General features: G+C 45.7%; 1 protein-coding gene across 6 annotated transcripts in view; it reads right to left on the reverse strand.

Moving 5' to 3' along the window:
• The window catches only part of agap1 (ArfGAP with GTPase domain, ankyrin repeat and PH domain 1), a 147,170-nt gene that overhangs the window by 111,843 nt on the left and 12,395 nt on the right, over positions 1-22,932 (reverse strand). For 2 of the 6 annotated variants that reach the window (XM_042080330.1, XM_042080331.1), the window contains exon 1: positions 6,936-8,965. The exons of 2 other annotated variants lie outside the window; for them this stretch is intronic. In XM_042080330.1, the coding sequence (XP_041936264.1) occupies positions 6,936-8,283 (1,348 nt within the window). In that variant the 5' untranslated portion in view covers positions 8,284-8,965. Of the gene's footprint in view, positions 1-6,935; positions 8,966-22,932 lie in introns of those variants that run through there. 2 more of the 6 variants (XM_042080333.1, XM_042080329.1) reach the window with 1 other exon arrangement.

A 22,932-nucleotide genomic window follows, 5' to 3' on the forward strand; every position in this document is an offset into this window, starting at 1 on the left:
GACATTTCTTCCCAGGTGGCCACTGTTCCATTGGGATTCAGTTGGCCTGTTTTGTAGCTATTCATCTTTTAGTGTAAAACTGCATTCTGCCAATGAGGGAAAACAGGGGAAACACGGCAAGTGGCCACAGGTAGTTATTCAGATCTATCTGTGAGATACTGAACCCCCCTATAGCCCTTAGAGCAGCCTGAACTGGTTATGCAAAGCTTGGAGGGGTACATTACTCTACGGGTACACCTGCTCTACTAAAGAATACATTACTCTACAGGTACACCCTCATTTCCATGTGTGTGGAGTACAGTAGAGACCTCATTTCTGTGTGTGTGTGTGTGTGTGTGGAGGACAGTAGAGACCTCATTTCTGTGTGTGTGTGTGTGTGTGTGTGTGTGTGGAGGACAGTGGAGACCTAATTTCTGTGTGTGTGTGTGTGTGTGTGTGTGTGTGACAGTGGAGACCTCATTTCTGTGTGTGTGTGTGTGTGGAGGACAGTGGAGACCTCATTTCTCTGTGTGTGTGTGTGTGTGTGGAGGACAGTGGAGACCTCATTTCTCTGTGTGTGTGTGTGTGTGTGTGTGTGTGTGTGTGTGTGTGTGTGTGTGTGTGTGTGTGTGTAGGACAGTAGAGACCTCATTTCTGTGTGTGTGTGTGTGTGTGTGGTGACAGTGGAGACCTCATTTCTCTGTTTGTGTGTGTGTGTCTAGAAAGAGTGAGGGATCATGAACGTTGAAAAAGGAGAAGAAAATAAAAGGGGGCAGCAAAAAGAAAACGGAGAGAAGTCCTGAGATGCGAGTGTAACCGGAGCTGCCTTACTATAAACCTGTGTGTGTGTGTGTGTGTGGGGGGGGGGGGCTATTTTAGGGCTCTGTGCGTACAGCTCATCGGGGAAACCCCAGAACGCACTTTTCTTAAGTTCACATCATCGCCATTCTCATGAAGGAGGAAGACTACAGGGTTTGTGTGTGTGTGTGTGTGTGTGTGTGTGTGTGTGTGTGTGTGTGTGTGTGTGTGTGTGTGTGTGTGTGTGTGTGTGTGTGTGTGTGTGTGTGTGTGTGTAGGTTCATTCTAGGTGAGTCCTGAAGCAGTAAGTGGAGCTAATGAGATAGGAAGACTCAACCGCACCATGCTATGCTAACACAGCGAACAAAAGGAAATGCTAATGACTGCAGAATGTTTGCACACACATCAACACCCTCAAGTCCACACAGATGCTGCACACATTGGTGACTGAGAATAAGCAGACAAACAAGGCCAATCTGCCTTCAGTCCCCTGTCTGGGCGGCTCTGTTGGTGGTTTTGTTTTCGATGGTAAATAAATGGCATAGGCTTGGTTGTTGATCGGCCGCTGTGTATAATCCCCTACCTATAGCACAAGGAATTTAACACCTCTCCTGTGTACATCTGAAATACTGAAGAACTGAAGTCAGCTCCTAAATGAAATTAACTCCTGGGTCATTCTGGGACCGGCCAACTCGCACCTTCTACTTGACAAATCTTTTTGTCAAAGTACAAAACAAAGATCCAGTAATTCAATTTCTGGCTGGTGAATTCTATAAAAAAAAAACTTCATTTTCATTTAAAACAATAAAATCAAACCATCATGGCTCAAAGCACATGTGTTATTTATAAGTTACAGACAAACGTCTTTATCCAGTCAAAACACTGAAGAAAATAGGACTTTTCATGGCCAGAAATGTTCAAGAAATGGATTTTCAGTTCTGGCCCATTTGATATTGTGGTTTAGCTCCCACCATGGCAGGCAGAAATGAAACCTTTTAGGCTTGACGGCACTCCAGGAATGCCATTCAAAGCCAAAATGTTGGTACTCAAAACAGATTGAAACATCACACTGTTCAATAAAGTCAGGGGAGTAAATCTATTTGTAGATTAACATCAGTCTTGTAAGAGTAACAGTTTGAGGAGCAAAAGAACCTGGAGAACAGTTTAAGTGAAATTTTGGCTTGAATCGTCTGATGGACCGGTTTTCTATGTAGAAACGAGCACATAAGAACACACTTGTGTAAACAAACCATCTCGCAGACTCCGTTATGGGACGACGTTAGATAGATAGATAGATAGATAGATAGATACTTTATTGATCCCCAAGGGGAAATTCAAGACGTTAATTGTATATTTGCAGAGAATGTTTGCAGGACTCTGTGTACATTCAACTGGGAGGCATTATGCAAGTACGTTTGAGGAAGCTGGTGTGCCTTTTCACCACATACACACACACGTGTTTGGAACAAATTCTGGTGTGCCTTTCCATAACACACACTCATGCATACATGTGTTCGGAAACAATTTTCTTTTAACCTAATCCCTGAACTGACAAGCATACATGAACACAAGCAAAGCACGCAACACACACACACACACACACAAACTCAATATGTAGCGTACACACTGCTTAGCATCTGGCTTCCCCGCGAGCAAGCCTAGTCGTAATCTACTGTAACACACACACACACACACACACACTGACCTTAATACCAACATTTTAATCAGCAGAGCGTAAGGACGACACACACACACACACACACACACGCACACACACAGTTGGCACCGGGACCCGTTCCTGCACAGCAATCTGCCCAGACAGACATGATCGCTGGACGAGGACCCCTTCTCACCAGATCAGTTCATGGCACACACACACACTCACACTGCTCAAGACCAGAGTCAGTAAAATGACAGGGATAAGCCCTGTTCCACAACAAACAGGAAGGGTGGCATTAACGTTCGCGCTGCACTCAGGGGGGACACCGTCCCATTAAGGTGTCATTGGACTAAAGGGAGGAACAGGGGGAGAGGGGAACAGGTGAAGATTTCGGCCAAGCGCAGCTTTAACCTTTTGGGTGCCACTGTGTGCCTGTGTGTGTGTGTGTGTGTGTGTTTGTGCGTGCATGTTCTCTGGAGAAGTGAGTCATAGTTATGATCATGAGTTACTGTTCCAGCTGGTGCCTACAACACACACACACACACACACAGGTTCCCATCCATAGTACCTAATATAGACATCCAACACGGACACAAACCACCAACCCATCGCTGTGCATTTACACCTACAAACATGAATACTCAACATACTGTGTATATTAAAGGCAACCATGACAAAACACCACCACTTCAATAACATAGAGTGGTTGTATTTGTTTATGTGAATTTGGGTGTGTTTACATGCAGTTGGCCACAGAAAAAAGCATTACGGTAGATTAGAAGCCACTTCGCCTTTGCACACACACACCCTACTGAGACTACTGCCCGCTCCCCACTGCGGATGAGGCACACATTCCAATTTCATATGCACAAGTGTGTGTGTGTGTGTGTGTGTGTGTGTGTGTGTGTTATTTCTGCCATATGGTTTATTTTGCCAGTGTGAGCTGCTGCCTACACAGGTGGTGCCCGCGAGTGTGTGTGTGTGTGTGTGTGTGTGTGTGTGTGTGTGTGTGTGTGTGTGTGAGAGAGAGAGAGAGAGAGAGAGAGAGTGTGTGTGTGTGTGTGTGTGTGTGAGTGTGTGAGTGTGTGAGAGAGTGTGTGTGTGTGTGTCTCTGCGGGGCCTAAGTCAGTCATCGGACCACAGCGGAGCCGGCCAAATCCAGCTGTGGAAAATCCCGTACGAGCACATCCGGCCCGTCCGCGACACTGCCACCCAACATAGCCGCCCGCCCCAGACACAACTGACCCCGACGGAGCAGCGGGGAAGGATGACTGGGGAGGGAGGGAGGGATGGAGGGATGGAGGAAGGAGGAAGGGATGGAGGGATGGAAGGAGGGAGGGGAAGGAAGACGACAGACAGACAGAAAAAGAAAAGCAACACTAAGCAGGGCACAAACATGTTCCGAATTCCACAGAGGCAAATTTGATAGCGTAGTAAAATGACTTAGAAGGGGGGTGGGGGGGGGGGCTTGGACCGCAGACTTTATTCACTAATACGCGTACCGTATACACTCTCTGTAAGTATTAAATATTTATTGGGGCAAACAGTGCTGTCAGATGGGAGCCAGACGGAGCATAATGGTGACCTACTAAAACGCATGTTTGCAGGAAGTGGCATTTAAATTTGAGAGGCAGCCCAACACTGACTACTCCACTGCAACGCTCCCCTGCTCCATAGGCCTCGTTATTTTCACAGAGCTACATGTACGACTCCATGGCGCTACAATATAGAGAGCCACAGTTGACTCATTACTACTGCACAAGACAAACTTGAACACACACACACACACACACGCGCATGCGACACGCGCGCACACACACGCACACACACACGTGCGACACATACACATGCGCGCGCGCACACACACACACACACGCAGAGAGGGAGGGAGAGAGAGAGCAAACAAGTGAACGTGTTTTCCTTGTCAGCACTGTACAGGAACCCTATGGAGGTTTGCAAATGGAGGATGCACATATAGACTAAATGTTTTGGTTAAAGTGACAGAGGTAGGTATTGGTGAGGTGAGCATCAGAGAGGGAGAGGAAGACACAGACTACTGACTCCACACAGCACCACTCAGTGTGTGTGTGTGTGTGTGTGTGTGTGTGTGTGTGTGTGTGTGTCCTACCTCACTTCACCTCTATGACTATTTCGTTCAACATTGTAAGTGTGTGACAATGGTCAGAATGTTCCTCAGTAAGAATAAAAATGTGTCTGTGCCATGTATTATCTATGTTTCATAATGTCTCTTGTACCTCAGTAATTGCTGCTGTTCAACTAGGCCCTCTGGGGCATCAAGATTCCCCCATTCTTTTCAATGGGAATTTTAAAGAAAAAAACAGGTTTTCTGCTAAAAAATTAAACAGTTACTCATTTAGAAATGTTATCACACATTATTTCACTTCTTTTGGTGTAACAAATGAAATCGCACCATTGAAGTTTGGCCACCTTGGGTGGTATTGATATCTGGTCTGGCCCCTTAGACTAAACAGACCCTCTGTGGTAGTCAGACCTACTCCCTGGCGTGAAATCGCTCACAGTGCTAAAGCATCCAGCCCATCTTCTCCACAGACGGAAAACCAACACTGAATGTCACGCCTGAGCCGTTACTTCCACATGAGCGTGGATGTAGGTCACATGGGCTATGGGCCATGCCTACCTGACACCATTAGCCTGCTACATTCGGGGGGGGAGGAGAGGAGAGGCATGATGTGAGATGACAAGAGACCCCCTCGGGCTGCACGCTCCGCCACACACACTAGAATAATCTATGGACTGCTGCTTATGGTGCCCCCGACACCACACACCACCACACCACACCAAGCAGAGATGCACTGAAGAGGATACAGCATGGAAACCTCCCTCTTCCTGACCTACAGAGCCACATGCGACGTCACGCCGCCTCCGAAAATGCCTTCAAAACCCGTGTCCTAAACTATGGCTGTGAAGGACCACATGAACGTCTCAATCTATTTTAAATAATCGACAATAATTATAGTTATTATATTAGTCACTATGCATTTTAAGGCCTAGAGAGCATAGCATTGCGACTTGTTATTCTATTTTAAGAGAGGCCATGAGAAACAGCCAGTGAACTTGAGAAAGACACCCATGTGCATCCACACGCATGTCTGACACGTCTTTAGGGGCGAAACGCTGAAGTGAAGGACTTTCAGCGCAAGACCCCTGTGGAAGGCTAGTAGTCAACATTGCCGAGTCGGAGGGCAGCAGTCACACGGCACTAGCAGTGACGGCAGCCCAGCGCTGGCTAACTCACGAGTCCCCTTCAGGGTGCACGCGGAGCCTCCATCTGGGCCTCGACCGTTTCACAGCAGCGACTACTGACCTCACACTGGAAAATGCAATTTCACATTCTGGTTCCTGGTATTTTTAACTGTAGCGGTTCAGATGCCTTCTCCAGTTCGCCTGCACTATGCAAATGGAGCACAATAACCATCACTCGGCTTGTGCCTAAATTTAGGGGGCTACTTCACTGACCACAGCGATGGTTAACCAGAATAATGAAGGGGTTCAGCGTAGCTTGCTGTGCATATAAGATCCGTCTCTCTCTCTCTCTCTCTCTCCAAAGCATTTCTCTCGTTTCTATAAAACATCAATTGAGAAATGCAGCAATATGGGAGATATAAAAAATTTGTGACTACTTAAACAAAACTTGAACGCATGCGTGCGTCGCTTGCTAGCACATTAACAAGCTAATCTTTCATGAATCTCACACCCTCTTGTCTTTACTACTTCTAGGATGCCTCAGGAATGTGCGGAATGTGGAAGCTGCTAATGAGGAAGAGTAACATTTACACTCCACACACTCAGCGCGGTTAACAGTAAACGCAAGCGGCTCAGTGATAAATCCTTCCTGCTCGAGTGAGCGCTGCATCAGCCTGTGCTGCTCTGTTGGGAAATTAGCACTGTAAGAAACATGTCAACTTAATTAGGCTTCATAAGTCTATGCATTTGGACACAGTTAAGTCTGTGCATTTAAGATAATAACTAATATCACAAGATTTATTATGCAAACCTTTGTCCTAGTTTTCTTTTTTTTGCAAATTTAAAGTTTAGTTGGCTTTAAAGTTCAGAAAGAATGAATGAATTTTAGGTAGCTTCGTCTGTTCCTTGATACATAATCCCTGTGAGTTACATGAAGTCTCTAAGTCAACACAATTACCACACTTAAGAGTAGAGGTGATTTTGTGTTTGCCTCTGAATGAGAGGGGCCATGTGTGTGAGGTGGTCAGTTTGACATGGGTCAGGGGTCAACTCCACCGCAGCAGATGGAGCCCGCAAGCACAAGTCATTATAACACACTAGACCTGCCACAGCGCACACACACACACACACACACACAGACACACACACACACACACACAGGATCTGACTGCAAATGCAAATCATGGGGTTACTACACCTACGGAAACAGCTGCACTACGACAGATCTACATACAAGCGTACACACATGACTGAGCACAGACATGACCGTTACCCTCGTGTTTGGAGCCATTGACACTCTCGCTGCTGGACTGGGAAAATGCTAGGCCGGGCCTCTTCTTGCGGAGTCCACGGTTGCTGGGACTGCTGACGGGCGTGGAGGTGGTGGCCCCTAGTCCGCAGTCGCGCTTGGAGAAGATCCCGCTGAAGAAGCGGATGAGACGGCGCTCCTGGCTGCCCCCGTGCCCTCCCGCCGAACGCAGGAACCCCTCCTTCTCCCCCAGCGGACGGTCCGACAGACGCAGCAGGTCACTGTTATCGAGCGTGCGGTTCTTGCCCTTGGCACGCTCCCGTCGGCTCAGGCCCGCCGCGGGGTCCGACTTTCTGAGGATGTCGTCCATATCCAACGTTTGGTCCTTATCGGCCAACTCCAGGTCACGTCCAATGTCCTCGTGAAAGGCTGGATTTTGGAGCACCACCGCAGAGGGCGTTTTGGCATCCTCGCCGCGGCCGATGCAGCCAGAGCTGCTGTGGTGCTTCTCTTTGGACAGCGCGCGGAGGCGCAGCAACTCCCCTCCGGTCCAGTGTCGGAAACTGAAGCTGCGCCGCAGCAGGCTGGGGTGCCGTTTGGCCTGAGGGGTGTGTGGAGGGTGCTTGGACGATTTAGCGCTGCCTTTACCTCCTTCGTCTGTGGATTTGCTGCCTGAGGAGGAGGAGGAAGGTTTCAGCTCCTCGTCTCTCTGAGGCTCGTGGGCTGCGATGCAGTACTGCTCTTCTGTGCTCTTAGACATTTTCAGGTTTCCCTGTTTCTTGGTTGACACAGTGCCTCCGTTGGCTGCATCTACTTTGCTGGTTTCTGTGGTGGTGCGCAAGTCTCCCTTAAGTCTGTCCATTCCCACCATTTCCTGTGTTGCATACCCCTCCTGTCCATTTCTGCTGTGGACATCTCCCTCTGCAGAGGCCCCCTGCTTGAGTTTGCCTGCTGCTGCTGCTGCTGCCACAGCTGAAGTCCCTGTTTCCTTTTCATTTATTTCCAGCGAGCGGTCTTGGTTCAAGTGCTGTGCTTTCCGAGATATTTTGAGCCTTCCAATCTCCAACTGCCCTGTGCTGAACGTCCTGAAGTTGCGCATGTGGCCGTGTGAGCTGAAATCATCGTTTTCGTCCTCCACCTCTTTCAGCTCCTCCAGGAAACAGCTCCTCTGGACGTCCACGGAGCCCTCGCGCCGGTAAGCCCCCACTTTGGGGTTTTCTAGGCGCCGGTGTGCTGTGCCCCCATCCCCATTCCCTGTTCCGTCATTCAAGCTTTCTTTTTTCACTAAAGTGAGAGAGATCCGGTAAACAGTTTTCCTCTGTGGCGTTCCCCGCTCCATCCTGTCACTATAATTACCATCCAAAAGGTGCATTCTTATCCAGCGCTGTTCAAATTAATATAAACAAGTCGCGCTGGGTTTGTAAAGGACATGTGATCACCTTAAGTTTGATAACGGCAAATTAATTACGACGTGCATAGCAAGTGACAGCAAAAAATCGCCACCAAAAATATATAAATAGACAATGACTTACAAACTCATCAACAATGTGCAAATAAGCTGAGTGCAAAAATATTTTTGCGCATTTTCTTTCCTAACCATTAGCATCTATTTTCATTATGTTCGACTTACTGGTGCCACTAAAATCTTTGCGATGTTTACAACACACAGTCCCATCACAAAAGTTGGTACTATCCAGTGAAAATGGATCCAGAATCCTGAGGAAACAGAGCTTTCTATCCGTTTGGTGAAATAGAAAGTCCCGGCTAGAATAAAAACGTCTCCTGAAAAAATATTATTGTAGTGTGCGTCTGCTCTCCGCTATTGTGCCCATGCATCCCCGTCGCGTCGGCAGCTTGTTCGTTAGATCTGATTAACTACTTTTCTTTTCATTGCCGTATGGCCGATTGTGATTCAAATACAAGGACACACGACCAGAATTGCGCTTCACGGTTTCCCGAACAATGGCTCCGTCAACGAGAGGAGAAAAAAAGCCACGGGTCCATAGCCTCCTACCCTACCGTGACTGTTCCTCTCGTCGCACAGAAGAGACACGACCATACAGCAGAAATGAGGTGGGGTGAAAACACGGAGCGGAGTTCATCTTACGGAGGGGGACAAGACAACATTTCATGCCGCTTGCATCATAGACTGCGTTTTACGCATTGTGGTCAATCTCAACACAACGTTACTGCACTTATGACTGAACATTCTGCAATTTGCAATAACAACAGGAGCGTTTCGAAACATACATAAATGTATTTCAGCTACACTTCGCCTTATACAATATGACAATGCTATTCAGACGCAGTGAACAATGAATAACAATTGTTACAACCCCAATTGAAGCCCAAGCTAAACGCAATTCTACGAGATCTGTGAAGCTTGAGCACAATATTACGCATAGCCCATCTTCCTTTTCGCTTTAATTTCACTGTGTAGGCTAACAATGGCGTCGGGACACAAGGGGGAATCAGGGAGAGCCGGCGCACACATGAGAGCTCCGATCCACAAGATCGCATTTTCCAGGATGTTGGCGGGGGGTTGTGTTTGCCTTTTCTCCCTGTCCATCAAAGGCTCTGAAGCTCAGAGGACAAGAATATACGGTGCACCTATCGCACTGTCCCGGGTTCTCATTAAAGTGGAAAACGGTGCCTTCTGACACGTGAATTGGACACCAAATGTCATGTTTCTTTATATCTGAATTATGTTGCAATTTTTCAATAGAAACGTCTAAAAAATAGTTTTTTTTCCGGTATGAACCTCCAATGAAAACGGTTCACCTGGAGAAAAAAAAAACAGCGCAGAGCTTCGTCTTAACGTATTACACAACACCACTAGGCTAAGCTCAAAGATTAAACCACTCCAACACATCTCTACAGCAGACACGGAATCACACACTCGGAGTATTCCTTTCATTCTCTCAACCGTTCCCTGTGGCCATGGTGCAGCTGGGTGCTTGACGGACATGACCTCCTTTATCTCCCCCTCTCCTTTTCTCTCCAGCGCAAGTTCTGCTCAGCTTAAGGCTTATTAAGATGACACACTAAAGCCCATGCACCCACTCCTTTCCTTACTTTTCTTATTAACCATCCACAATAGAAAACCAAGCTTTCCAGTTGATGTCCTCACCTTGCCAAGCCCATTAGTTATCTTGTTATATTCACTCCACTCCCTCTTTCACTGTCCCCATCTCTGTTCTCTCTAGGCCTCAGTTAGTCATCCAGTAAGGAGATGATACAAGGGGCAACTTTTTTTAGAAATGTTGCTGGGCAACCACATTCACATTCACTGTGTTCTGATTGGATGATCATGAGCATTTGTCTAATTGATGATTAAAGTTCTACGGAACAAAAAATGATGATCAACATCAATGGGAATGTGCCACAACAATATTCAGGAACATTGCCTAACGACATTGCTCAAATAGTTGCCTTGTGCATCATCAGTTCTAGTCTGTGTGGCCTCACTGACGTGTATACTAAGGCACTATCTGCTGAGAGTAACATTATCCACTAGGCATGTTTTAACTGACTAACCATGATGTGAGATTAAAGGCTTTTTAAACATATAACCCTTGTCGTGTGCCCCTCTGATTTCTGAAAAAAAAAGTAAACTGAAAAGCACCAGAGAGACATCCAGCTTTACAGGCAGGCTACACCAGGCATGTAACTGACGTTTTCCATTCACGTAGCGTAAAAATAGTTCTTGTAAGACCGGTGTAGTCAGTTCCATTGATCATAGTGGAAGCTAACTGATGCAGCATACAGTACGCTCTGCAAACGGAACACTAGAGTTGCACGCCGGGCGTAACTTGCCTGTTAGTCCCCAATTATTTGTGGCTGAATATCCACTAGACACATTGGAAATTACAGCAGCACCTCAAATATCTACACAGTTACACATGCATTCTAATAGTCAGAAACTAATTAAAGCTTTGCTTTCTTCAAAATCCAAGCATGACCCAAAGCTGTGAAGATCCACTGGCATGGACCAAGCATACATTTCACTGGCTAGCACCCAAAGCGTTCAATTAGTCCTTATCTGGAAAATACAGTTGAGATCAGCAGTCTCACACAGGAACAGTAGGAACACGTTCTCCGAGAGAAGCACACACACAGGCTTGCCGAGATAATACACACATCGCCTGATTCCATATCATATCATTCTCTGGACCAGTATCCACCTGTCTCCATCATTCATGGTCTTAGAGGACAAAGGAATCTCAAAATTCCAAATTAGACCATGAAAGCTGCTTAAATTAAATCATGTTTGCAGTGTTCCAACAGTGATAAGTTTCGGGGAGGGTAATGAATCCATTTGTTTTCAAGAAAGGCACCGTGACTGTGTGGTTTGCGTGCCTGCAGCTTTGTCATATTGTCAACATAAGACTGCCACAGATAGGGTCTCAGTTGAGATGACGGAGTCTCCACATGACGGCAGGGTATGTTATTATTCCTATGCCATGGACCCTCAGTTTTTTCTGCAAACAACGTGGTCAGGTGGACTAGAGAATATGCTTTAAAACAAGTAGTAATTTTGACATTAATCATTGGGAGATGAGGGCTTTCATCTAAATTTTGACATACTGAAAGTTCAGCTAAAATAAAAGTGGTTAAAATGGGAGAAATCCTATGGGTGTTGGAATCAATGAATCTATCGATCAATCTATCAATCTATCTCTGTCTTATGTCTCATCTTTATGTTGGAACTTACCCACCCATCCATCTATCTATCTATCTATCTATCTATCTATCTATCTATCTATCTATCTATCTATCTATCTATCTATCATATAACTATGACTGCAGAAGCTGCAGCCCTTGTGTGAACTCGCCATCAGCACTGTAGACTGAGGCCGTGTAGTCAGCACTGTGGCTGTTGAGCACAGGAAGTGTTCAGAGCACAGGAAGCACTTTAGATCCAGACTAATTGATTCAGCTCTGACCTCCTGAATCATGGGTCTTTATTTGTGTAAATGGCCCTTCATCAAGTAGAAATGGTGGCATGTAGTCACGCTCCCAAAATCTAGGTTTCTGCCATACTGTTACCGTTTCCTAATTATTGCTACACTAACGCTTGATTTCTCTCAGGGGGATCATTGTGCAGGTCGTGTGCAATCACACACCAATTCATATTAGTGATGCACTGAAAGATTGATAAGACTGGTTACAGAACACAAAACTGCACTTTCATCCATCCTTGTTCAGTGCTGGGTTTGTAATAGAGATGCATCCAGTTTAACAAAGCACAGGATCAGCATGTCATTGGCATTGGCTGATAACATCTAAAGAATGAGCCAGCACATTAGCATTAAAGCGATATTAATGTTTCTGTTGATTTGCCAATCCCATGTTAATTATGCATGTGATGCTTAAGCATTTTAAAGAATCCAAAAACTGAAAGCAATGATGGTATTTTCAATGACTGAAGTAGTACTGTACGCCAAGTCATATCAGGAGGGTCACAGGCACACTCCAACACCACAAATTCAATTTGTAATGGGGAAAAAGATCAATCAGACATTATGAGGCGTGAAAATACTGTATATTGGCAAAAATGCAATATCTGTTATTTTTAATCCTGTTTTCTAATGTCAATGACACTTTGGGTCCCACCTACCTGCAAAAACTGAAGTAGCAAATGCAGTAATGATTGGACAGAGTTTATGTAGACATCACTGGTACAGCTGAAGCAGGGCCTCAGAGTCTGCTCTATTAGAGGGCCTATTACCTGCAGTGTCACTCAAGAGACAAGAGAGGGAGCTAGTGAGACCAAAAAACTAAAGACCTCTCCAAAGAAGAGATGGAGAATCCAGAGGAGAGGAGTGAGATACCGACTACTAGGGACCAACTTATTCTACCGCTCTCTTTCGTGCTTGCTGCCAGTCATGAAGACTGCGTCAGGAAATCTTAAAAAGTGAGATAGAGGTTGTGCGGATAATTAACAGTGCTTAAACGAGATAAGCAAACCACCCGAGGCTTAACGAACTGGCACTAGTAAGTAAACAGACAGGAGGTGAGCTAACGTCATAAACACACACACATGCTAAATACACACACACACACACACACACACGCCAAATACATACACACACACACCAAATACATACACACACAGGCCAACGACATACACACCCTGCTCTCACTCCTCTGGGCTGAAAACAGCCCTCAATACTTAAGTCTGACAATCCCTTCCGCCCACATGCACTGCTCGCTGCTCGCCATTAAAGATGAATGGCCTCGCCACATGCAACAGCACACGCTTACAGACAGACACACCTCGAACCAGCACACACATTCTTCATGAAGCATTCAACAGCAATACAATAGATCGTACAAAAACTGCCCTACAGTGGTGAGTTAGTTAGTCAATGAACCCCATGATACAGCAAACAGGAACAAATGTGCCTACCCTGACAGACTCTGGAGGTATCTTACTGCCTCTCCACACACACACACACACACACACACACACACACACACACACACACACACACACACACTCTTATTGCCTCTCCACCATCCTCACTTGATGTGCTATAAGCTCGTTTCATCAAAGAGAAAGTGATCCACAGAAAGAATACAGAAAAAAGGAATACGTTCACCCCCCCCCCCACTCTGCTCCCCCCAACCCCCATGAGGACGCACGAAATTGGGTCAGTTAGAGTGAGCACATAGACCCCTGCTGGTGTGCCTACCAACACACACTCATTCTCACTGGCGTGCGGGGAACACACACTGCACACACACACACACACACACACACACACACACACACACACACACACACACACACACACACACACACACACACACACACACACATAAACACAACACAAATCCTTACATCACGCACACTCGTTTCAGTAAAAACTGTGCCAGGGTTCCAGTGGATTAATATTATGGTATGCATGACAGACATATTTTACCATAATTGTGATAACATTATGCCCTCAAGTCAGATGAACAGGGAGGGACACTTCACATAGGAATCCAATAAAGGGCTTACAGTTTCTCATCCCAACCCATCACATCACACAAATGCAACTCTAGAGATCGCAGGAGATTACACATTGGGTAGATAAAACCAGATGGGCTTAAAAAGTAGATCAGGAAAACATACCTGCGATGATTCCATCCATCCAGAGAACAGCACATAGGAGAGAGAGAGAGAGAGAGAGAGAGAGAGAGAGAGAGAGAGAGAGAGAGAGAGAGAGAGAGAAAATAAATGAGTGTATTTGACAAGACCACAGACGCCCTCACCTGTCTCAGCAGTCATGAATCGTTGGACATTAAATACTTCATGGCACAAATAAGGAAATGAAGAGGAATATGACATAACTGTATCCTTGTTGAACTCCAGTTAAGTTGCATTGCTCCTAAGAATATACAAGAGCACTGAAGTGATAAAAAACATTTATTGGTTATTTATTGTGTCAATGCTAGCTACAGGATAATAATATCACTAAAGTACATGGGGTCAAAGGGCCTTGTTTCCAAGTATGTATGTTCAGGGGTCATGCGCGTGCGCGCGCACACACACACACACACACACACAAACACACAAACACACACACACACACGTCAAAGATCAGACGGCAACCTACATTCGATCTGGGGCTCACGCGCTTAGCCTTCACAGAGGAACAGATTAAGACAGAGGAGCAAAAGAGGAGGTGTGCATGTGTGAACGTGTGTGTCTGTGTGTGTGTGTGTGTGTGTGTGTGTGTGTGTGTGTGTGTGTGTGTGTGTGTGTGCGCGTGCGTGCGTGTGTGTCTGTGTGTGTGTGTGTACGTGTTGTACGTGTGTGCATGTGTGTGTTTTTCTTCCAGCATAGAGCAGAAAGTAAAGTACTGCAACATGAGTAAATGAGGACAGAAGGTGGGAATAGAACATAGAATGACTGAGTTGTTGCCCCGGAGACCATCAGAGAAAGTGAGAGGGGGAGAAGAAAAAAAAAAGTCGTGGAGCAGAGATCGGGAGACTGGAAGAGGGACGGACAGAGAGACAGGAAGAGGGACGGACAGAGAGACAGGAAGAGGGACGGACAGGGAGACTGGAAGAGGGACGGACAGAGAGACAGGCCATCCCAGAAATGGTAGTTTGCCCAGACTATAACAGAAAGCTATTGTGACTCTTGATATCCAAATTGAAGGGGTCGGTCTGCTTCACTGGTGCTGGCTGGAGGGGCCAAACAGTACCCTCTGCTCTGCCAAGTCCCATACGGGCACAGGGGGCACAGCGCGTCCCACGACAACTAAGCTCGAGCCCCGGGGGGTGCCACGCTCCATCTAATCCCTACTCAACAATGCCAGCCATATGCCTAGCCCGCAGTGCCCCCCCCCCCCCCCCCCCCCCACCACCACCACCACCACCACACAGTCAAGCACACACAGTCAGCGCAGCACAAAGCAACGCACAAAAGGACAGGACACACACACTCAAAATGCTACACAACGCACAAAAGGACAGAACACACACACTCAAAATGCTACAAAACACACAAAAGGACAGGACACACACACTCAAAATGCTACACGACACTGCTTTGGACAACACAGGGATAGGATATGGTTAGCTTTTTAGAGTGCCGAACTGGACTGAACTTGCAGCTATTTTACTGCACAGACGTGTTTCTGCGTAATGGCTTCTTAATGCGTAAGTGCAGCCTTTCCTCCCCTCTTATACAACACTGTTTTCACTCAGGCACTGATTGAACTCCGGACATGTTCTTCTAGGCTGGGTATCAAATGCAGTGGGCTGTATGTGTAAATACGAATGTCCGAGTTATTTACCCTGAGCATCCATCACCCTGGCCGGCCGCGCCTGACTCTACAAAACTGCTTTACCAGCCCCTCTAAGACTACGACGCAGACTTTTAAAGAAAATATATAACATACAGTATACAGTCTGCCCAGTGAATAGGATTCATTATTCCATTAGCCTCTAGCTTCTCTAATGACATTAATGCCTTTAATACCGATTGCGACTTGTGTCTGCAGGCCAATGAGGATTGGCTATGGAATAAGAGAATGAAAACAGTGAACTCCGCCACAAGGGGAACAATCCAACTTGCTGACCTGAGTTACTGAAGGTAACCATTAAAGACAGATTAATACGCTTACTGGTGCATTGCACACAAGCGCAGTGGTTTGTAAACAAGACTTAATAAGGAAGCTGAAAGCGCTCTGAGAGTCATGCAGACGTGCCGCACTGTTCTTGCTGCAAAGACTGTTCCTCAAAATGATGTTGCCATCTAGCTGTCAATTAGCAGAACCGTTCATGTCCCCAATATCACCCCAACATAACAAACACATTCTGATTGCACTGAATGAAAAACACAAGGCCATTCTCCTACTGGTGGTTTCAACTGGTGAGATGACACCATCAGACTACCAGCAATTTGCCACTTTTTGAGGATTACTTTTATCAGGCAGCTACTTTTGGTAATTTTGGTATCACCGTCATCTTCAAATTCATTTTGATGGTATATGCTATATGTAAATATATGTAAACACCACCCATCCAGGATATGCACTATGCAGTTCTGTGTTCCAGGCCGGAACACATTGCAACACGAAAGAAAATGTTTCACAGCACGAAATTGCTGACTATCGCCAAAAGATACAAGTTTGCAGGTTGGCAAGCTTCTAGCAATGCCAGGATCTGGGTGGTGTTTGCAAGACTTTGTTGTATGCTAGCTTGCTAGTTTGAGGCCAGTTTTAGACTTCTTTAGTCTAGTTTAGTAGACATCTCTAAAAAAAATAAAAAAATAAAAAAAGTCCATACAAACTGAACTGTCTATAGGTCTATATCTATCAACACAACTAATGAATCAAACTGAATGCCGTCCAACTTTTGGGGCGTGTAGACCTTCACAGCTGCCAGTAGATGCTAAGGTGTCGGTCAACACTACTGTGCTCACCCACTGAAGCTGAACATCAAAACAAATGAGCCACCTGTAACTTAACACTAACAGACAATACTGTTACTGTTTCCATATTAGTCTGTCTTCACTCATGTAAACATGAGCACACATGTAGACAACAGTACACAGTAGCTCTAGCTGTACATTTGACCAGAAATGCAGCCATCTGTAGATTTGGGTTAAACATTTAATAGCCTTTTGAGTTAAACATGTAATTTTTTTATTTTTTACTTTTTGATAATCGATAGGGTTTACCAGGGTGCATGTTTTTTTTTTTTATGTACTGTAGACGGGAAATGCACTAATAAAACCATCTCAGATAGCCTGGGTGGAAGGTTAAAGATCTGGATACGTGCACTGACATCTATGTATCAGCAAAGGGTGGGTACGATGTGAATGTGCATTTGCCTTCGTGAACACAGTGTGCTGGAGATGGAGGAGGAATCAACATCTTGCTGTTTCCACTCATATGACTGCTCCACACGTCTGAGTGAGGAAGGAAGGAATAAATAAATAAACATATAAATAAACAAATAAACATCATAAACAGCCCGCGTGGGTGACCCCTGTCTGCACAAAATGCACGAGACGGAAGATCTGAGACAGGCGATCACACTACACGTGAATATCACATTTATAGTAGTATAATAAGTATACATACTCTTTTGTATCCCGTGAGGGAAATTTGGTCTCTGCATTTATCCCAATCCGTGAATTAGTGAAACACACTCAGCACACAGTGAACATTACAGTGAGGTGAAGCACACACTAATCCCCGGCGCAGTGAGCTGCCTGCAACAACAGCAGCGCTCGGGGAGCAGTGAGGGGTTAGGTGCCTTGCTCAAGGGCACTTCAGCCGTGCCTACTGGTCGGGGTTCGAACCGGCAACCCTCCGGTTACAAGTCCGAAGCGCTAACCAGTAGGCCACGGCTGAGAGGCAGAAATTAGTCTCCCCGCTCATTATAGCAGTTTTTGTGTTAAATGTTGAATTAAAGGAGTTGTTTCCTTCTGTATTAGGCCATGTTTCATTCATCTTTTTTTTTTTTTTTAAATATACTAACGATGGCTTTGTGCTTTTATATACATGAACTCCCCTTTTACTTTAAAACAAATCAATGTTACTTGGGACCGAATCAGGCATTTATCTTAAATCATGACCCACACTGGCATTTATCTTAAATCATGACCCACACTGGCATTTATCTTAAATCATGACCCACACTGGCATTTCTCTTAAATCATGACCCACACTGGCATTTCTCTTAAATCATGACCCACACTGGCATTTCTCTTAAATCATGACCCACACTGGCATTTATCTTAAATCATGACCCACACTGGCAGGCGAGCATCCTGCTTTCTGTCCCTCTCTCCTTACAGATGACTGCGTCAGAGAGACCAATCTCAGTGCACGCTCTCAGTGCACGCACACATGAAATGCAGCGCTGCGCTAGGCGGCACAGCACAGCTCAGCTGAGCCAGGCAGGGCTGATCTGCCTGTGAATATGCATAACTAATGCCAGCCAGGAGGAGCTTGACCTAGTTTCGCTGACTGTGTCCCACATACCCCCTCTGAGTCGGCCAACACACACACACATACATACATACATACATACAAACATGCATGTGCCAGCGTGCACGCATATGCAGCCGGGAAGATGAGTGATGATGAATGTGTGTTTTTGGGTGCAGAGTCAGGAGTGTGTGTGTGTGTGTTGGGGCCAGAAAGAAGATGGCTTGAGATGATCAGATGTAATTTCTTAGCACTGAGCAGAGGCAGCATGGAGTAACATTGGCAGATCACTGTAGAAATGTGTGTGTGTGGGGGGGGGGTACATTTTAGCTGAGTGGTGCACCATACGGCTTCACAATATGTCAACACACAGCACTATACCCATTGCACGACTCTGCTCACAATCCACATTCCTCTCCCATTCATACCTAACAGCACCAACAGCTGCCCTCTACTGGCCAGAATGAAACGCCACATGTAAGAACAGAAGATATCTCTTGTGTTTTGACAATGCGTATGTCAGAAATAATGGCCTAACTTGGCTGTAAAGGTTTGCTTTCCCAAGGCCATAACATTCTGGCTACAAAAACATAACATTGTTTAGCTCTTTTCAGGACTCTGCTCCCATTTCTCAACTGAATAGAACAAATTCTCCCTTCTAAATTATGCTAACTACTATGTCAACACAAAACAGAAGAAATCTGCATTATGCATGTTATAATCCATCTTCTTGGCAGATGCCATGCCTCATGTACTCCAGTTTGTCCAGCAGAGGGCAGTGCACACAAAGGAATTCCACATGTGGATGAATGGATGCACTGATAACTGGAGAAGACTGACATCATTTTCTTCACAAAGCCTATCCCAAGCATATCGATTGCATCCTGTGCCCAGCCTGCCCCGATTCCACCCATCACACCCTTCAGCATGTGAGATCATTCAGGCTACAGAGCACAGTTCAGAAGATCACAATAAAGGCTCAGTCCCTGCCTCAGTCATTGCAAGTGCCTCTTGATTGATTCATCACCCACTATATGTGGATACTGTTTTTAGAATTGATTTAGATTAAGTGTTATTTAGTATAATTTGTATTTTAGTATATTCTTTATCTTCTACTGTCCTTATTGCTTAGTTGTGTTTTTTATATTACATACTTTTAATTACTTTTTTCTGCTGTTAGTGAATGTGTGTGTGATGTCCGTATGCTACCGAGACCTTGAATTTCCCCTGGGGATCAATAAAGTATCTATCTATCTATCTGTCTCCAGCAGCTGCCCCCTGCCCGATAGCGAGTATGGAGTATGTGCCCATAACACTAGCACACTTCAGACTGCTCCCCCTGCCAGATAGTGAGTATGTGCCCATAACACCCATAACACTAGCACACTTCAGACTGCTCCCCCTGCCAGATAGTGAGTATGTGCCCATAACACTAGCACACTTCAGACTGCTCCACCTGCCAGATAGTGAGTATGTGCCCATAACACCCATAACACTAGCACACTTCAGACTGCTCCCCCTGCCAGATGTGTGAGAAGCAGTTGGACGGGAGGGCATCCCTGACGATGACAACAACTACTCACTACGATGTGCTTGGGAAAACAGAGCAGGAAAACCGGTATTTTGCTGATCAAGCCACAGGTTTCCCTGGGGGAGAATTCCCATGCACTTATCTTGCAATATTATATCTTGCAATATTAACATGCGAAGCAAGCAGGTATTAGCGGCTACCTGTAAATTAATTTTATTCCAGTGTTTTCAACTGGAAGGTCCTAACTGGACGCAACATGACACTGTGCTGTGAGCTGGACTGGGTGCTGTGCTGTGGATTGTGTGCTGTGCTGTGGATTGTGTGCTGTGCTGTGCTGTGCTGTGTACTGGGTGCTGTGCTGTGCTGTGCTGTGGACTGGGTGCTGTGCTGTGGACTGGGTGCTGTGCTGTGCACTCAATACTAAGCCAGTCGGACACTCGCATGCACTTAGGACAAGCTGTTATGGTGTAAATGACCAATTGCTTTTTATAACAAAGACATTCAAGGAAGGCATAGAACATCATTTAACTTGTGCTTATCATACTACACAGATTTCACTTTGCAAATGACCAAGGTAGGAAGTAGAAAGAAACCCTTGCCATTGTACAAATTCTCCAATTTAATTTGATATTAATTATTAATAATGTAGACTTCATCTTAATGTACAGTAGATATGTTACAGCAAAGTACAACAATAAAGTTGCCAATTCCAAATGAATCCATCTCCATTATAGTGCACAAATAATATAAAGTTTGGTAAATGCAAAAGTAAACAACTTCAAAATGTGATTTTATTTTCCAAAATATATATTTTTTATAGCTTTCTTTTTACATTATTGACTAATTAATATTAACATTATTGATATTAAAATGTTGTTCTGTTCAATACAGCCATATTTACTGGAATCAGGGTTCCCACTCTAAGTGAAGTGTAAAATTCCATGACTTTTCACTGACAAAAAAAAAATGAAATTTCCATGACCTAGTTTATAATGAAGTGTACAAGATTTCAGAACAGTCGCGTAGCGTTCAAGAATCTTTTACTTTTTTTTGTTTAGAGTGGGAGATGAATAAATGGGTGCTGAATGAACAAAGTTGGGCTAACCACAACTACTCAAGCAAGCAGTAAAGCTAATAACCAGATATACACCAATTCTGAATTCAAAATTCCCTTATATTCCATGACCTGTGGAATAGACTTTGAACAGAGCAGCGTCAGCAACCGCCATTCAGGTTGTTAAATCCACTCCTGTGTCACCGTTTCTACCACCTCACAGGCTCTACATTTTTCTCAGGCACACTTGGTCGCTTCTCAGCAGTCTCTGGGGTAACTATTTGGGCTGTAGTGAAGTGTGCGCAGCTGTGAGCAGAGGGTTTCTTGGTGCTATAGGTCCCCAACGTTGTCTTCAAGGCATGGGTTAAGGTTAGGGTTAGGTTTAGGATTAGGTGCCTTCAAGTCGACGGTGGCCGCGCTGCCTGGAAGACAACGATGGGGGCATAAAACACCATCGAGCATGGAGAGGCAGAGCAGCCTGCTGTATGGAGACTCTGGGGTAACTATGTCGGCTGTACTGAAGTGTGCGCAGCTGTATGGAGACTCTGGGGTAACTATGTGGGCTGTACTGAAGTGTGCGCAGCTGCTGGAGACTCTGGGGTAACTATGTCGGCTGTACTGAAGTGTGTGCAGCTGCTGGAGACTCTGGGGTAATTATGTGGGCTGTACTGAAGTGTGTGCAGCTGCTGGAGACTCTGGGGTAACTATGTGGGCTGTACTGAAGTGTGCGCAGCTGTATGGAGACTCTGGGGTAACTATGTCGGCTGTACTGAAGTGTGTGCAGCTGCTGGAGACTCTGGGGTAACTATGTCGGCTGTACTGAGGTGTGTGCAGCTGTATGGAGACTCTGGGGTAACTATGTGGGCTGTACTGAAGTGTGTGCAGCTGTATGGAGACTCTGGGGTAACTATGTCGGCTGTACTGAGGTGTGTGCAGCTGTATGGAGACTCTGGGGTAACTATGTGGGCTGTACAGAAGTGTGTGCAGCTGCTGGAGAAGCAGAGCAGCCTGCTGCATGGAGACTCTGGGGTAACTATGTGGGCTATACAGAAGTGTGCGCAGCTGTATGGAGAAGCAGAGCAGCCTGCTGCATGGAGACTGGAAGGCAGCAGATGAAAGCGAGGCGGTAGCCTAAATGCCACCGTCAGCACGGAGCTGCAGCGGAGAAGAATTGGTGATCTGTGTGGCAGCGCTGTGCTGTGCTGCAATTCCCGCTCCGCTCCACCCCCCCCCTCAGATCAACCCAATTCAATTCAGCCCTGTATTTCGGGGCACGGAGGTCAATGTCTGTGGCCTTTTACAGTCTCTCCAGAGAGCCACTACAGGCAGCGAGCGGCACGACCTGGACAACACAAACTCGGCCGCACAAAACAGATTGCTGAGTAGTTTTCTTTTTTTTTTCCTTACCACTCTCAAAGTTACACATTTCTGTGTTCGTATGGCATCAGAGGCCACAAAAAAGGTGCAATGTGTTTCCTTGAGAACAGAGGGGGGGGGGGGGGGGGGGGAGAAAGAAAGAGAGAGACAGAGAGAGAGAGACAGAGAGAGAGAGACAGAGAGGTAGTGTGACAGAGAGGTAGATAGACAGAGATTGAGAGAGGGATAGAGAGAGCGCCGAGACTCATATTTCTGCTCCTTCACTCTCGTGCTGATACCAGCTCGGCCTGCATTCACATTCACATTCACAGCACAATAAAGCTTTGAGAACAAGCAAGCTTTCAAAAAGCCCTGAGAAACAGAGCGGAGAGCAACAGTCAGTATTCAAAGTTCGTGACTCCTGTTAGTCTTAATGTGCTGGTATGAAGCACCCCTGGAGGTCAAACAGGTCAAGAGGACTGCACTCCTGTGAGTATTTGAAGGCATACTTTTACACACACACACACACACACACACACACACATAAACATAAACATACATTGATAAACACATTAACATATTTTCACACCATAATCCGTGCCTGCTGTTCATCAGTCTGTCATTCTGCCAACTGCACTT

The sequence above is a fragment of the Alosa sapidissima genome, chromosome 23 (assembly GCF_018492685.1).
Source record: "Alosa sapidissima isolate fAloSap1 chromosome 23, fAloSap1.pri, whole genome shotgun sequence".
NCBI lineage: Eukaryota > Metazoa > Chordata > Actinopteri > Clupeiformes > Clupeidae > Alosa > Alosa sapidissima.